Source organism: Onychostoma macrolepis, chromosome 22, assembly GCF_012432095.1.
Source record: "Onychostoma macrolepis isolate SWU-2019 chromosome 22, ASM1243209v1, whole genome shotgun sequence".
Lineage (NCBI taxonomy): Eukaryota > Metazoa > Chordata > Actinopteri > Cypriniformes > Cyprinidae > Onychostoma > Onychostoma macrolepis.
The window spans coordinates 1,521,315-1,537,732 of record NC_081176.1 but is presented as its reverse complement, the minus strand read 5'-3'; the positions used below and the strand labels follow the sequence as shown (position 1 = coordinate 1,537,732).

The following is a 16,418-nucleotide window of genomic DNA, read 5'->3' as shown; positions in this document are numbered from 1 at the left end:
TTCTCATTTGCCCCTTTAAATAATTTACTTTAATTTAAATAAGCGTTAATCGAGCTATGTTTTTGGCCAGTCGACCGGTGCATCTCTACTATAAACACATCTCTGTAATGACTCAGTGGAGCATCAGACCTGGAATGATTTGATGAAGGTCCACAGCAGGTTGCGAATGCCCTCAAAACGGTTGAGCAGTTTCACTAGACGCATGACACGGAAAAGCCGGAAGAGTGTGATCGACACGCTCATATTCTCAGAGTCCTGAGTAGCAAAGAAAAACGCTTGAGAATCTGTGGCTAACACCAGCATAGATCGTCTTGGTAAGAACACATCGAAGCTTCACTTACTGCTATGGCTTGCATTGGATTCACTTCCTGGAAAGAGTGAAAATGTAAGTTAGTAATAAAACTTTGAATCATGAGAATCTCTTTCAATGTTGGATTATATTTGCAGGCAGAGCTGTGTAGATTACTTACAAATTGTAATCCGTTACTGATTCCAGATTACATGACAAAAATTGTAGTTAGTAACGTAATCCATAACATTACATAGTTTAGGGAATATAATCAGGCTAATTTTGGATTACTTAAATTGACCTGTCTCGTTTATCACATTGATTTAAATAGGATAATCTTGTACCATAATGATGTAGAATTACAAAGAGTAAAAAAATATATTCCATTTGTTGTTATTAAACATTGCAGTGCATTAAACATTACATTATGTCAAAGTTTGAGAAGGAACTGCAGGGGGTTTGTGAGTTTAATGAAAAGCTAATAACAAATAAATCATAAAAATGTTACATTAAAATAAATCATTTTAAAATCAAAATAAAAAAACTTACTTAAAAAAATATATATAAATATTTTTGTTTACCTGCTTGTCATGTGACCATAACCAACATCAGAAAACCAAGAACATGCAAATGTAATACTTAATTATTATTTATTTTAAATAATAATATTCTTAATAGTATTTATTTTAAAATCTCAGGAGTACTTCAAGTAAATATACTAGTTGAAAGACAAAAGCCCTCCAAAAATGTGTTCATCAGTAGTTGATGCGATGTTGAAACACTTCTTAAACCTGAAATGATTTTTGTAAATCCAGTGTTTAAATGCAGTGTAGCACCTGATTAATAACTGATCTATGTGTGAACGTCCACGAAACTGAAGACTTGCTGAGTGTTTATAGGCTATTTTAGAAAATAAAATTTAAAAGATGAAAAAGAGGAATTAGTGAAAAACCAATAAATTATGATCATTTTATTGTTATTGTGATGTAATCATGTAATCCATAAAAAGCAACTGTGGTCTGAATACAAGTATTTTAAAATGTAATTTAATCTAATTCCAAGTACTTAGTTCTTGGAATATGATTACGTAATCCAGATTACACGCAATCGGTTACTACCCAGCTCTGTTTGCAGGAATAATCAATTCTGCTGAATTGTAGAGTCATGCAGTAATGTATAGAAGTGAAATAATAAAAATGTGTGTATATATTTACAGAACAGCCAGTGAGACAATACAGTCCACCCTGAGCAGCGAGAGCCGCCTGGAGATAAAGAAATTACCAGAAAAGATGAGTGAAAGCCAATATCAGCGCTCACTGGTAAAGTCAAGCACTGGAACACAGAGTCAACACATTGAGAAACTTACATCAATTTCACTTAGCATGACGTCAACAATACTGCCCACCACGATTACGAAATCAAAGACGTTCCAGGGGTCCCCAAAGTAACCCTACCAGAGAGAAACACTTCTTAAAAGCAGTATGCTGCACTTAAGCATTTAAGAAGTAGTGACCCTGGAGCACAAAAGCAGTCATGAGCAGCACAGCTATATTTGTAGCAATAGCCAACAATACATTGTATGGGTCAGAATTATTCATTTTTCTTTTATGACAAAAATCATTAGGATGTGAAGTAAAGATCATGTTCCATGAAGATATTTAGTAAATTTCCTACCGTAAAGATATCAAAACTTAATTTTTGATTAGTAATATGCATTGCTAAGAACTTCATTTGAACAACTTTAAAGGTGATTTTCTCAATATTTAGATTTTTTGCACCCTCAGATTCCAGATTTTCAAATAGTTGCATCTCAGCCAAATATTGTCCGATCCTAACAAACCATACATCAATGGAAAGATTATTTATTCAGCTTTCAGATGATGTATAAACCTCATTTTCCAAAAAATTGACCCTTATGACTGGTTTTGTGGTCCAGGTTCACATATTGGTAGTTTTCCGGGAGTAGTCTAAATGGAGGGCTCACCTTTGCTTTAAAGGCGCCGAGTTTGAGGATCATTTCCACGGTAAACAGTACAGTGAAGATGACGTTCAGCATGTCTGAAAGATGGGTGATGTGATCTGACTGATTACAATGCTGAAGGATAAAGAAATGAGACTCAGTGAGATTCAAACTAATATTCAAATAGGCCTAATATGTTGTAACTGTGTGTTCTCACCTGCATCCCCAGACACATGGTGTTGAGCATGATGAGGAGAAACATCAGGTACTCGAAGTAACAAGAAGTGACGATGTACCAAACCTGGTACTGACGTGGGTTTTTAGGGATGTAGCATCTCAGAGGTCGGGCCTTCAGTGCATACTGGACACACTGGCGCTGCGAATGTGCAAAAACGCATTATAATCTGGAATCATGTGACTTAATCGTGCGATCGGTTGTGTGACGCTTGGTACCTGGTTTTTGTCCAGCTCGCAGTTTTTGTACTCCTGCTCTCCCTGTTCTTGGAAGGTGACAATAACGAAGCCCACAAAGATGTTCATCATGAAGAAGGCGATGAGGATGAGGTAAACGATGAAGAAGATGGAAATCTCAATATGGTTGTTGTAAATTGGGCCAACGTTTTCCAAATTTGAGTCGATGGCTTTATACAACAAGCTGCACATACAGATGCAATTAGGAAAATGTGTTCAGCATTTTCATCAAAAGCTACACTATATTGCCAAAAGTATTGGGACACCAATTTTCTATTCTAACATGACAATGCCTCTGTGTATAAGGCAAGGTTCAAAAAGCAATGAGTCAGTGTTGAAGAACTTAACTGGTCTGGTGTGACTTTAAATGCACTTGAGCCAAAAACTCATCATCAAACACCAATGACTTGTACATACACTATATGGACAAAAGTATTGGCACCCCCTTCTTTAAAACCGAAAAAGAAGCACACAATTCCCTAGAATATCATTATATGCTTAAACATCAAGATTTGTACTCATGGAAATTACTAAAGTAGTCAAATCTGTTCATCAGAAGGGGGTGTCCCAATACTTTTGGCAATATAGTGTATGTGAAGACAAACAGAGCTACTGTACAAATGTGACGTGTGCTGGCAAAATGTCACAACGAGCAAATTTTCAAAAATGAATTATTTTTGCACATTTTGAAGTCGATGGAGTCAATTTAGAGACAAAATCGAGTTAAAGGTTCCAAAGCAAAATCACCTAAGCCTTTTCTTAATAATCATTACTATATTAATAATCACAATATAGCTTTTTTATTTTATCTTTGTTATAAAGAAGAGCAGATGCAAAAAAGAACAAATATAAGAAAGAAACAAGTGTGCAGTGTATTACTTTTTTATTTTACATCTAAACAAAAGCATTCAAGGCTAGAAAAACAAATAATCAAATGTAAAAGGTTCATTATTAAAACTACAAAAGCAGTTCAGTCAAGAGCAGCGAGTGATTCCCTCGTTTCTTTTATCGTTTGATTAACATTAATACGACAGACGATCTATATATTAAGACTTACTGTAATGCACTAATATAATGTTACACATCCAAAGTTTTTTCCCCAACAGTTCCCCAGACGTTTACTTAAGACATAACAGATTATGTTTGCGTGCATACTTAAATACTCTGTATATGTGTATATTTATCGGGATTGCGCACCATCGGTGTCGTCTTTATGTGTGCGCTTCAGATGAGAGTCAGCGTGAGAAGCGAGCGAAGAAAAGGTACTACTCTCAGAAAACATACAAATAAAGATATTTTTTGGATGTTTAATTACTATTTGGAGCATTGGGATCACTAGACGAGTGCTCAATAAACTCATTTTTGTAAAAACCTCAAATTTTATATTTTTCACTTATTTTGCCTGTGCGCGTTCACACTAGTTTTGCCAGCACGGATCACAAGTATGAAAGGAAGTTGTTCATTAAATACCTACTCTGGCCAGCCCTCGAATGTTGACACGGTGAAGAGAGCCAGCATGCCGTTCAAAATGTTGTCAAAGTTTAAGTTGCTGTTCATCCACATACGTTGACCGAGCACCATGTCGTAAAGAGCATGCTCCTGGTGTTTAATAAACACTCCCCTGAGAGCATCACAGAGAGAGAAAATGATGTAGATTTGGAGAGTTTTGAGATCTCAGAGTGAAGAATGAAAGTTCAACCATACCGGCATTCTTCCGCCGTCATTTTGAGCGGGTCTGTGCAGAAAAAAAATTTCCCCTACCGGATTAACAGAAAAAAAACAAAACATTAATTTCTCTCTATTACCAGACTCTAATATCATACATGCATAGATGTTGAAGAGCGAACTATCCGACCTTAAAAAGCTGAACACCAATGCAGGCAAACATGAAATCCAAGAGCATGGTGACTAAAACAATGTTGCCGATGGTCTTGATGGCCACAAACACACACTGGACCACATGCTAAAACACAGCAAAGACAGGATGAGGAACAGGGAGACATTTGTCATGTAATAATCCCAAAACGACGCTCTGAGACGACTCACTTTGAGACCTTTAGCTCGATTTATGGCTCTTAAAGGTCTCAACACTCTCAAGACCCTGAGGATTTTTACTACAGAGATGGCACTTGATCTGCGGAGAGACACGAGGACTGTAAAAGAACGTTTGTCGTTTTCCAAAACAAAAGCTACATTCATGACCAGTCGAAGGTTTTTGAAGAGTACTGAAGTCTCTTCTGTTCACAAAGCCTACATTTATTTGATCCAAAATACAGCAAAAACTAAAATTTTGAAATATTTTTACTATTTAAAATAACTGTTTTCTATTTGAATATATTTTAAAATGTAATTTATTCCTGCGATTTCAAAGCTTCATTTTTAGCATCATTACATCACATGATCCTTCAGAAATCATTCTAATATTCTGATTTGCTGCTCAAAAAACATATATTATTATTATTATTATGCGGAAGACAGCTGAGTAGATTTTTTTTTTAGGTTTCTTTGATGAATAGAAAGTTCAGAAGAACAGCATTTATCTGAAAATAGAAATCTTTTGTAACATTAGAAATGCTTTTGTCATTACTTTTGATCAATATTGTATAGTGTTACAAAAGCTTTTTATTTCAGATAAATGCTGATCTTTCTGTTCATCAAAGAATCTTGAAAAATTTTACTCAACTGTTTTAAATATTGATAATAATACTAGTGCTGTCAAACGATTCATCACGATTAATCGCATACAAAATACAAGTTTTTGTTTATATGTGTGTGTACTGTGTATATTTATTATGTATATATAAATACACACACATGCATGTATATATTTAAGAAAAAATTGTTATGTTTATATATTAAATATATTTATATATTATATAAATTATATGAATATAAATATATACATGTAAAAATTTTACTGTATGTGTGGCTCTTTACAGTACACACACATATATTATATAAACAAAAACCTTTATTTTGGATGCGATTAATTGCGATTAATCGTTTGACAGCACTAAATAATAATAATAATAAAAATGTTTTTGAGCAGCAAATCAGCATATTAGAATTATTTCTGAAGGATCATTTGATGAAATGATGATAAAATATCCAGCTTTGAAATCACAGGAATAAATTCAATTTTAAACTATTTTCAAAGAGAAAGCAGTTTTATTGAATAGTAAAAATATTTCAAAATTTTACTGTTTTTGCTGTACTTTGGATCAAATAAATGCAGGCATGGTGAGCAGAAGAGAATTGTTTAAAATACATTAAAAACCCTACTGTTCAAAAACTTTTGACTGGTAGTGTACAATTCTAAGTCTGCTCTATTTCTATGTCAGAAAAAGGCCGGATTGTTTTGAAATCTCACTCCATTCCCATGGACAGCAGGGAGACACCGACAACAATCAGGTCCAGGATGTTGAAAGAATTACGGCAGAAAGACCCCTTGTGTAAGAAGGCACCATACGTGGTCATCTGCAGTGGACAAAGAAGCACTGAAACATTCACAGAATCAAAACCCAACAAAACACCTTCTTATAACACACACCGAACTCTCATCCCACCTTCAGCACGATCTCTGCGGTAAAAACCGAAGTGAAGACATAATCAGCGTAGGCCAGGACCTGGAGCGCAGTAAGAAAGGTAGCTGTTGAAGGCAGTGGTAGGTACAAATAGATATATATATATATATATATATATGCAAGTCTAGAGATTGTGTACCTGGTTCCTGAAGGACATTGGGTCGATGGGGTCCTCTGCAGCCAATGAGATACTGCTAAGCAAGATGAAGAGGAGGATGATGTTGGTGAAGGTTGTAGCATTGATGATGCGATGGCAGAGTTTGCGGAACCTGAGCAGAAAAATCAAAAGAAACCCTAGTAAACAATGAAACTCCCAATATATATGAGGTTAATGAAAATGCAGGTGAGATTTTACTTGTTCTGTGGGCCGAAGATGAAGAAGGAACTGGCCTCTGGCATGGGTACCTCCGTCTCCTTCAGTTGCAGGTCTGCCATTGGACGAGGCCGAGGACTGAGAGGAATCTCTGGCTCCTCCTCCTCATCGTCACCTAGGCAACAAGCCAATCAAAGCATCAGACTGACCTAACGGTAAGCCATAAGAACTGAACAAACTAAGCAAATTGTCCTTTGTTTTACCTGGAAAATCAGCTGGAGGAAATGGATCTTTAATCTCGTTCACATTTGATTCAAATTCATCCACTTTGAGCTGCATGTTAATATAAAGAAACTCATGAGTCACATTAGCCGTTAAATAGCTTTTTGTAGACAGAATATATCACCTCTCGTTATTTACACTACATGTGTGAATCTGTGGGAGGGGCTAAACAGGCAGCGATGTAGAAGCAGGCGTTGATCTTCTTCTGTGGAGGCGGTGCTTATCCACACTATTACATCATAAAGTGGCACACTGCACAAGTTGTAAGCTGTATAAGCTGTTTTTAGACTAACGACAAAGTTTTGAGTTCTGAAATTTACAGGATGTTTTTATAGTACAGTGACCTCTTATATGTCAAAAGATCAAGGGAATTTTGGTTTCTCGGTTCATGACCCCTTTAATGTGCATTGTGCAAAATACACTTCTAGCACCATTTCATATAATAATGTCATTCTGTCAGTGACAGGTGGTTTTGACCTTGGCTGTGGTGGGAATCCCGTCAATCTTGGCTCTCTGCTCGGCTAGTTTCTTTGCCAGCATGGCCTTTTCTTCCTCGGCCTTATCAGGTAGGCTTTCTCTACACCCAGAACAAACCAAGCATCAGAAATGTTTGTAAAAAGTCACTTTTCCCTGCTGTTTGACCTTTTGCACTCACCTAAGAAGTCTTTTCCGCTTCTTCTCCTCTGACTTCTCTTTCTGGGCCGAGGTCAGACTCTCCGCCTCAGCCAGGTTATCCACCGCAATTGCCAGGAAGACGTTCAAGAGGATGTCTGCAGTTTACCGCTCAGGAAAATCATATTCTTTATCCATATCACAGGCCATTTCTACAACTCGCACATTTGTGTTGCATGAAGGATACAGTTTCCACAGATGAACAGGATGATGAAGTAAATGCTGACCAGGATTCCAGGCATGGCAGGACCTCCGTGAGCCATGATGCCATCATACATGACGTAGTTCCAGCCTTCACCTGTCAGGATCTAAAACAGAGACACTGTTCAGGCACTGTGAATCGAAACATCGTGCTCATCATATGAATGAAAAACTCACCTGGAAAACCGTGATCAGAGCCTGAGGAAAATTGTCAAAGTTGCTTCGTCTCACGTGCTCATCTGGAAAATTAAACTTCCCTCCGAAAACCTGCATACCGAGCAGGGAGAAGATGACGATGAAGAGGAAGAGGAGCAGCAGGAGCGAGGCAATGGATCGCACAGAGTTCAAGAGAGACGCCACAAGATTGTTGAGTGATGTCCAGTACCTGAAAATCATGCACAATTCCAGTAAATTCTGATGCAGACGTGCAAGCTTCGTTCTTCGCGGTGGTGCCAAGAACAGTGTTGGTTATGTATGCAAGTTACATAATCTGATTACTTTTTTAAGTAACTAGTAAAGTAACGCATTACTTTTTAATTTAGAAGGAAATATCTGAGTTACTTTTTCAAATAAGTAACATTATTTGTTTCTCATTTATTGACTGACAGCTCTTGTGTTGCCACGTTGAGAGAAATCGGGAGTTAGTGCAGAGCGTTGTGTAGTAGTTCTAGACTAAATATGAACATGTATTTACTCATCTCACCTGCACAAAAACACATTCAGTGTTCCTCAAAATCAATAAAAACAGTCAAATGCAAACTTTTTATATTAAAAACAAACAAGCAAGCCCTTCCCAGATTTAAAAAAAAACTAAAAAGTACTGTAATGCATTACTTTCCATAAAAAATAACTAAAGTAATCAGTTACTTTTTTAGGGAGTAATGCAATATTGTGTTGCTTTACTTTTAAAAGTAACTTTCTCCAACACTGGTCTAGAATCACGTACCGGGTTACTTTGAAGAGGCGCAGCAGCCGAATACAACGCAGTATGGAGATCCCCATGACGGACATAATATCCATGCGTACGAGAATGATCTCAAAGATTCCCACAGACACCACAAAGCAGTCAAAACGGTTAAAGAGGGACATGAAGTACGACGGCAGGCCCATCGCGTACATCTTCATAAACATCTCCACCGCAAACAGAGACAACAGCACCTTATTGGTATTGTCTGCAAATAAGGTAAAAACAATATAAGTAAATAATCTTATGGAAAATCTAGCTAAAATCAACTTTCTGAGAGTTTCTAGCTGGTTTTTTATTTGGTTGTTTATTGCCAAGACTTTTTTCATTCAGTGAATAGAAACTGTGAATATAACAATGTTTATTCTTTGTATTCCACAGAAGAACGGAAGTCATACAGGTTTGAAACAAGGGTGAGTAAATGATGAAAGAAGTTGCGTTTCTGACTGAATTATTAGATAAAATTAACACACAAAGTACATTGCAGTAGTGTGCAAATATTAAAATGTAGTCTTTTTTTGGGATATAAATGAGGAATAGGGATGTAACGATTCACTCAACTCACGATTCGATTCACGATTTTGATTTCACGATTCGATTGTCTCACAGTTTTTTTTAACAAAATGAGATTGAAGACATTAGACTGTTCTTTTATTAGGCTATTGCTGCACATGAATGAGACGCATATGCACTCTCTGCCAGCAGGTGGCGCTCATGAACACTACTTTAATATGCATCGTTCAGAGGCAAGATGAAAAGAAAATACCACGTAAACTTGACAGTCAGTTCCCCTCAGAGATACATTCATATAAACTCCTACTCCAATTGTATCGCGATTCGTTTAGCATCTGATTTGAATCGTCGCGTATTTGAATAAATTTTCAACCGGCTTGTGGTTAATCGTTACATCCCTAATGAGGAATGATGTTAGTCGGCGCAGAACAGAACCTTGGAAGTTGGTGAGAGACTCGGTCTGACCATGGTGCTCTGTTGCAATTGCCAGAGTGTTGAAGAACACCAGCAAAATCACCAGCCTATGGAACAACCTGGACTTAACCCATGCACGACACTTTCTCCTAAAAAAACGGTTCCAGCGACGAGCATGTCGACTGTAAAAAGCACACACAGAGAAATTCAAAGAACTTGCATGTGAAAAAAATAATTTTGAATATGAAGTCAATCATTCCTTGCAATTGATCGCTCAACTTACACATAATACATGAGTTTGTTGAGTGCTTCCAGCTCATAGAGGGTTTCTGTGTCGGATCCATCCTGTAGTGGAAGCAGACCTGTGGAGACCAATCCCAGACATGATTGTACCACATTTAACCAGACTTGATTTACAGTTTGCTGTAGCCTGTTAAAGTGTGTTTGAGAGTGTGTTTGAGCACCTTGGCCCTCCTGGTCATTGTCCATGACCTCTGCCTGTGTGATCCACTCCATGTATCCCTTCAGATCCTCGTCAAACTGCTGACGCTCCCTCAGTTTCTGATACTCTCCGCTTCGAGAACTCTTCTCTCTCTCCTTAGTGAACTCGCTGACAACATAGAAAAGGACAAGCATCGGATAATTTACAGTTAAATTGTTCAAATAGGGATAGTTCACCCAAAAACGAAAATTCTGTCATTAATTACTCACCCTCATGTCATTCCAAACCCTTAAGGCCTTCGTCTTCGGAAGACAAATTAAGATATTTTTGATGAAATCCGAGAGCTTTCTGAAGATGCATGGATAGCAACACAACTGACACATTCAAGGCCCAGAAAGGTAGTAAGGACATTGTTAAAATAGTCCATGTGACATCAGCGGTTCACGACGACTGATACCGAAGAGAAAAATTTAGTAGTTATTTTTGTTTTCTTTGTGCACAAAAAGTATTCTCGTAGCTTTATAAAATTACTGTTGAACCACTGTTGTCACATGGACTATTTTAATCATGTCCTTACTACCTTGACAGAGTTGAATTGAGCTCTCAGATTTCATAAAAATATCTTAATCTGTGTACCGAAGATGAACAAAGGTCTTACGGATTTGGAACGACATGAGGGTGAGTAATTAATGACAGAATTTTCATTTTTGGGTCAACTATCCCTTTAGATAGTTGAACTATCCCAGTCAAAAGTTGGGACACACCTACTAATTTTTTTCCATTATTCTAAAATGTGCGCAATATCAGTGGAACGATACTGAATTGAAGACCACAAATGTTTGGACTTACCCGCACAGAACCCCCAGAACCAGATTCAAGATGAAGAACGAGCCCAAGAGAATCAGAGTCACAAAATACAGCCAGGGCCACTCCATTCCGATCGCGTCATTTACCTATAATAGGTCAAGAGTTAGCCTTTGCATCCCTATCATAGTCCTCATCTCAGTGGTTCCCAACATATTTGATGTCTCCTTTATCTGACACACCCATTTCAAGTCTTGGAGTCTCTACTGACAAGCTGATAAGTTGAATAAAGTGTGTTCGTTTGGGAAGAAATGCAAAATGTCCAGAGTTGGGGGAACTGCAGGGTTGGGAACCACTGTTCTTTGTGTAACCGTTAAGGTAAGTGTCACTGACCCAGTACAGAACATCCGTCCAGCCCTGAGTGGTGATGCACTGGTATACCGTGAGCATGGAAAATCCCAGATTGTCAAAGTGGGTAATGCCATTATTCGGCCCGGGCCAACCACCGCGGCACTCGGTTCCATTTAGATCGCAGCGCCTTCCGTTACCGGCCTGAGCGCACGGTGCTGCCTGCTCATCATCCCCCGTGGCAATGATATCTGTGACATGACAGAGCATGAACCGACATTTTTATTTACTGAACATTTTAGGTAAGTTTACTCAGCAGGCACCGGACATCAGTATAGGTTGACATTTGGACCCCAACGTCGGACAGATGTTGCATTATGGTTGAGAATGAAAATCGGGGTGACATCAGTATTTGACATTGACTTAACGTTGAATTTTGGTTACTTTACAACACAACCTAAAAACAACAAAATATCAACGTCAGCTGATGTCAGTTTTGCACATCAAAATAACATTGACATTAGGGGCCAGATTTACTAAACAGGGCAAATTAGCGCGAGAGTGCAATTCCAAAACAGCGCCGATGGGTGTGGAAACTTCTGCGGGTGAGATATTAAAGAGCGCAAATTAAAGAACACATGCGCAACATCTCATTTACATATCGACCAACGCAATATACAAATTGGCGTAGTTGCAAATAAGCAGAGCCGATGCTCATCAGGTGACACAGGCACAGAATAGCTTAAGACATGGTTTTAGGGGCATTAAATAATGGCGCAAATTCCAGTAATTTGACCAGTGCAAACGTTAATAAATCACATTGCGCGATTCATTTGAATACTTTCCTCCCATAAATTTTACATCTGAAAGGGAAACTCCTACAAATGAATATTCAATAAGTTCAGGCGCAAAAATAACCTTTTCAGTGCAAATTTTTCCACTGTGCGTCTTTTGTAAATCCTGACAGTACTATTTTAACGCCAAAAGACGTTTTGCGCTGGCGCAAGCTGTTAGTAAATCTGGCCCTAGAAGTTGAACTGACACTAAATTTTGGTCACTTGACGTCGCAACCAAAATGTAACAAAATATCAACATCTTATGACGTTGTGTGCCTGCTGGGTAGATTTTGGTTTTGTGTAAATCCACTTCAGCTATGAGTTTCTCAAATCTTGCCTCATTTCTCACCTGTGCTGACATGGTAACATGTTTTATGCATTTTGCATTTGAAAAGCTCCAGGCCTATGATGGCGTAGATGGTGACCATGAAGAAGACCAGCAGAGAGATGTGGAATAGTGGCAGCATGGATTTGAGAATGGAGCTCATCACTACCTGCAGGCCTGGAGGAGACATTACACGTGAACCAGCCAACTCAAGAAATGAGAAAGGTGAGCAGTGGAAGGTGATGATGCCACTTACTGGGGACCCCAGAGACGAGCCTCAGGGGCCGCAGGACTCTAAACGCTCGGAGGGCTTTCATGTCAAACCCGCCTTTCTGTTCCACCGGTGCCTCCACGCCGCTGATGTTATTGATGAAGTCCACTACAACAGTGAACAACCTGAGAGGCGTCACACAGTAAGTGTTTGTAATTGTGTAGGATGTTTCTGTCCATATTCAGGGAGTGGTGTGTGTGTGTGTGTCTTACCCCATTGTCACAATGACAAAATCTAATATATTCCAGCAGTTCCGCAAATAAGCATCGGCGTGAAAGAGAAGCCCATACGCCACGATCTTCAGGAAACATTCCATAGTGAATATGATGAGAAAAATATACTCGAGACTCTCCTGTGAACGTACACACACAAAACATTGAGATGAATGGAGCTGTCAGCACACTTCATTACAACCAACCATCTCAAGGTGTTTGGTGTCGATTGTGGCTTTTCTACTTCAGAACACTTTTGTTTTGACTTTGAATATTTGTCTTGACATGTCTTTTTACATTCTGGCAACTGACACACGTCGAATTTGGTAGAAACGTGATGAAGAGATAGATGCTAGAGCCTGACACTTTCCTCCGGTTTCAGCTGAGGCATTTTGAAAACGACCCTGGCACAGACGCTGTGAATTTTACAGACAGCATGGTATTTACTGTTAGCATGAAGTGAACACTGTTTGTTTCTATTGACATATGCTGTATGTAGATAGATAGATAGATAGATAGATAGAAAAAAGACAAGATGCATTACTTTATTACCATTGAAATGTTTTGAAGTCGACCTGATTACAAAATGAACAATCTGGCATATCATATTACAAAGCACAACATCCTTAGATAACACAGCAGTGATGAGAGAGTGCTGCGTGCGTGTGCGAGCATATACCATAGTCTGAGTTTGTGGCTAATTTTAAAGCGTCCACACATGCAGGCGTCCCAGCGGCATGCGGTCAAAGCACCTGCTTCTTTCAGTCACCTGGGTCAAGGTCACTCACACTTACAAGGGTTTAGTGGGATGACTCGCAGGCATTAGGTGTCAGTTATTCTGCCAAAAGACTAACTTAACACTGATTTATTTGGGATATAGTTCAATGTCAATGTTTTATAAGAACTTTATAAAAATATGGATACATTTAAATAAACCATATTTTAGTTTGGGTATGTAAACTATCTACAGCAGACGAAGACTGTACAATAAGGGTGTATTTGGAGGCGGAGTCTGTAGGTGTATGTGGAGTCTAGAGGGAGTGTATGAGGGTGTGGTCTATAGGTTGGGGGTGTGTCTTTAGGAGGAGTCTGCAGGCATTGGGGAAGGGTTTAGGTGTGCTCGACTTGAAGTAGCGCTGCGCAGAATGATCAGTGTATGACATCAAAGTACCACGAGAGCGATTCGAAAGCATAATGGTCCGTCGGCTCTCTTATCGCTCTCTCTCGCGGTACTTTGATGTCATACACTGATCATTCTGCGCAGCGCCGCTTGAAGTCGAACACACCTAATATGTGTTGAGGGAGTGTATGAGGGCGTGGTCTATATGTTGGGGGTGTGTCTTTAGGAGGAGTCTACAGGCATTGGGGAAGGGTTTATGTGTTGAGGGGGCGTGGTCTATAGGTTGGGGCGTGTCTTTAGGAGAAGTCTAGAGGTATTGGGGAAGGGTTTATGTGTTGAGGGAGTGTATGAATGTGTGATCTATAGGTTGGGGGTGTGTCTTTAGGAGGAGTCTACAGGTATGGGGGAAGGGTTTATGTGTTGAGGGGGCGTGGTCTATAGGTTGGGGGTGTGTCTTTAGGAGGAGTCTACAGGAATGGGGGAAGGGTTTATGTGTTGAGGGGGCGTGGTCTATAGGTTGGGGGTGTATTTAGGAGGAGTCTACAGGCATTGGGGAAGGGTTTATGTGTTGAGGGGGCGTGGTCTATAGGTTGGGGTGTGTCTTTAGGAGAAGTCCAGAGGTATTGGGGAAGGGTTTATGTGTTGAGGGAGTGTATGAATGTGTGATCTATAGGTTGGGGGTGTGTCTTTAGGAGGAGTCTACAGGTATGGGGGAAGGGTTTATGTGTTGAGGGGGCGTGGTCTATAGGTTGGGGGGGTGTCTTTAGGAGGAGTCTACAGGTATGGGGGAAGGGTTTATGTGTTGAGGGGGCGTGGTCTATAGGTTGGGGGTGTGTCTTTAGGAGGAGTCTACAGGCATTGGGGAAGGGTTTATGTGTTGAGGGGCGTGGTCTATAGGTTGGGGGTGTGTCTTTAGGAGGAGTCTAGTTGTATTGGGGAAGGGTTTATGTGTTGAGGGGTGTGGTCTATAGGTTGGGGGTGTGTCTTTAGGAGGAGTCTAGTTGTATTGGGGAAGGGTTTCTGTGTTGAGGGAGTGTATGAGTGTGTGGTCTATAGGTTGGGGGTGTGTCTTTAGGAGGAGTCTATTGTATTTGTGTGTGAGAGAGACTCACTAAGTTGCTGTTGGTGTTATTCGTATCTTCCTCAGGCATGGGCATGAAAACGGCCAAAGCTACGCAGTTTGCAAAGATGGTGAGGAGGATGATGATTTCAAACGGTCTGAGAGAAATGTTCAGGAAAATAAAAACATCTACCAACATCAAATTATTGCTGGTTTCTGAATTTTTAAATTATAGAGATAATACTGCAATAATGAACAATGTATCTGTGTGTGTTGATGACCGCAGTCTCAGCGTGTTATTGTGTGTGTGCTAGCATTCTCTGAGCTTAGCATGTCTGTATTTAGTGAGCTGGAGGACAGAGCAGCTGTTCTCTCAGAATATCAGAGCGCCGTGCTGAAACACTGACATTTACACGCCTCTACACACACGCTTGAGAGTGAATGAGCTCATTAACTAGCTATCATCTCATAGTTGCTTTTTTCAAACACTTTGATAACTGCATATTTGACTTTACATGGTAAACCTATTTTAAATGGTAAATTAAGATGTTTTTATATTATTTATTATATTATTTTTTATTTATTTAATATTAGAATATATTTTATTTATCATTTATTTTTATACAGTTTTGTACAGCTGTTTAATATTTTTGCCAAAACCATGATGCACTATCTTTCAAAAGTTTGGGTATGATTTTAAATGAATACTTTTATTCATAAAGGACACATTCAATTGATCAAAAGTGACAGTAGAGACATTTATAATGTTACTATATATATATATATATATATATATATATATAATTACTACTAATAATAATATTTCTAATAATAATATTGCAGAATGACTTTTACATATTTTAATAATGTGCATTAAATTCCACCTGATTGACTGACTGGTTTAGTGATTATTTTAATGCAGAAAACTCCAAATAAAAACATTATTATTATTAAAAACATTTTCTGTTTCATTAAAGGATACTTCCACTCTACAATGTTTATGCAGGCCTTGCGGAAGGGGTTCTTCAGCGTGAGGAAGAGGAGAGATCGCGCTGGCCGCGGGTTTCCACCTGTGGCCTGGAGTTTCTTGAGTTTCTCTCTCTGCTTCCTCTTGAGCGTCTCCTCATCCATGATGAAGGTGCTCATGGGTGCTTCACCGCCGCCCTCCATGATTTGATCAGAACCAGAGCAGGAGGCGCAGAAATCCTGGAGATCAGGTACTTGGCTCAGTAGTTCAGGATCTTCCTGTGGCTGAAAAATGAATGTGTCCCCACCATCCGCTCTTCCATCTGTCTCTCTGTCTGTCTGTCCCTCAATCTATTTCTCTCGCTGCCTCT

General features: G+C 39.1%; 1 protein-coding gene and 1 long non-coding RNA gene across 3 annotated transcripts in view; one reads left to right on the top strand and one right to left on the bottom strand.

Annotated features, from left to right (window-relative positions):
• The window catches only part of cacna1sa (calcium channel, voltage-dependent, L type, alpha 1S subunit, a), a 22,159-nt gene extending 5,741 nt beyond the window's left edge, over positions 1 to 16,418 (bottom strand). The window contains 30 exon segments of the mRNA XM_058761849.1: positions 130 to 255; positions 342 to 368; positions 1,504 to 1,551; positions 1,656 to 1,739; positions 2,274 to 2,384; positions 2,467 to 2,625; positions 2,703 to 2,904; positions 4,195 to 4,341; positions 4,425 to 4,477; positions 4,576 to 4,683; positions 4,767 to 4,854; positions 6,091 to 6,197; positions 6,287 to 6,346; positions 6,444 to 6,573; positions 6,660 to 6,792; positions 6,881 to 6,950; positions 7,377 to 7,476; positions 7,555 to 7,669; positions 7,759 to 7,879; positions 7,950 to 8,157; positions 8,719 to 8,944; positions 9,685 to 9,922; positions 10,060 to 10,273; positions 10,955 to 11,058; positions 11,303 to 11,508; positions 12,443 to 12,595; positions 12,675 to 12,814; positions 12,902 to 13,041; positions 15,134 to 15,239; positions 16,064 to 16,418. Of these exon segments, the coding sequence (XP_058617832.1) occupies positions 130 to 255; positions 342 to 368; positions 1,504 to 1,551; positions 1,656 to 1,739; positions 2,274 to 2,384; positions 2,467 to 2,625; positions 2,703 to 2,904; positions 4,195 to 4,341; positions 4,425 to 4,477; positions 4,576 to 4,683; positions 4,767 to 4,854; positions 6,091 to 6,197; positions 6,287 to 6,346; positions 6,444 to 6,573; positions 6,660 to 6,792; positions 6,881 to 6,950; positions 7,377 to 7,476; positions 7,555 to 7,669; positions 7,759 to 7,879; positions 7,950 to 8,157; positions 8,719 to 8,944; positions 9,685 to 9,922; positions 10,060 to 10,273; positions 10,955 to 11,058; positions 11,303 to 11,508; positions 12,443 to 12,595; positions 12,675 to 12,814; positions 12,902 to 13,041; positions 15,134 to 15,239; positions 16,064 to 16,251 (3,912 nt within the window). The 5' untranslated portion in view covers positions 16,252 to 16,418.
• Positions 6,694 to 12,627, top strand: LOC131531318 (uncharacterized). 2 transcript variants are annotated; one of them, XR_009268630.1, is made up of 6 exons: positions 6,694 to 6,832; positions 7,360 to 7,465; positions 7,611 to 8,244; positions 8,709 to 8,955; positions 9,118 to 9,149; positions 12,489 to 12,627. It is a non-coding gene; the product is annotated as an uncharacterized LOC131531318 (long non-coding RNA). The 2 variants fall into 2 exon arrangements; XR_009268631.1 differs by having other exon boundaries at positions 6,739 to 6,832; positions 7,366 to 7,465.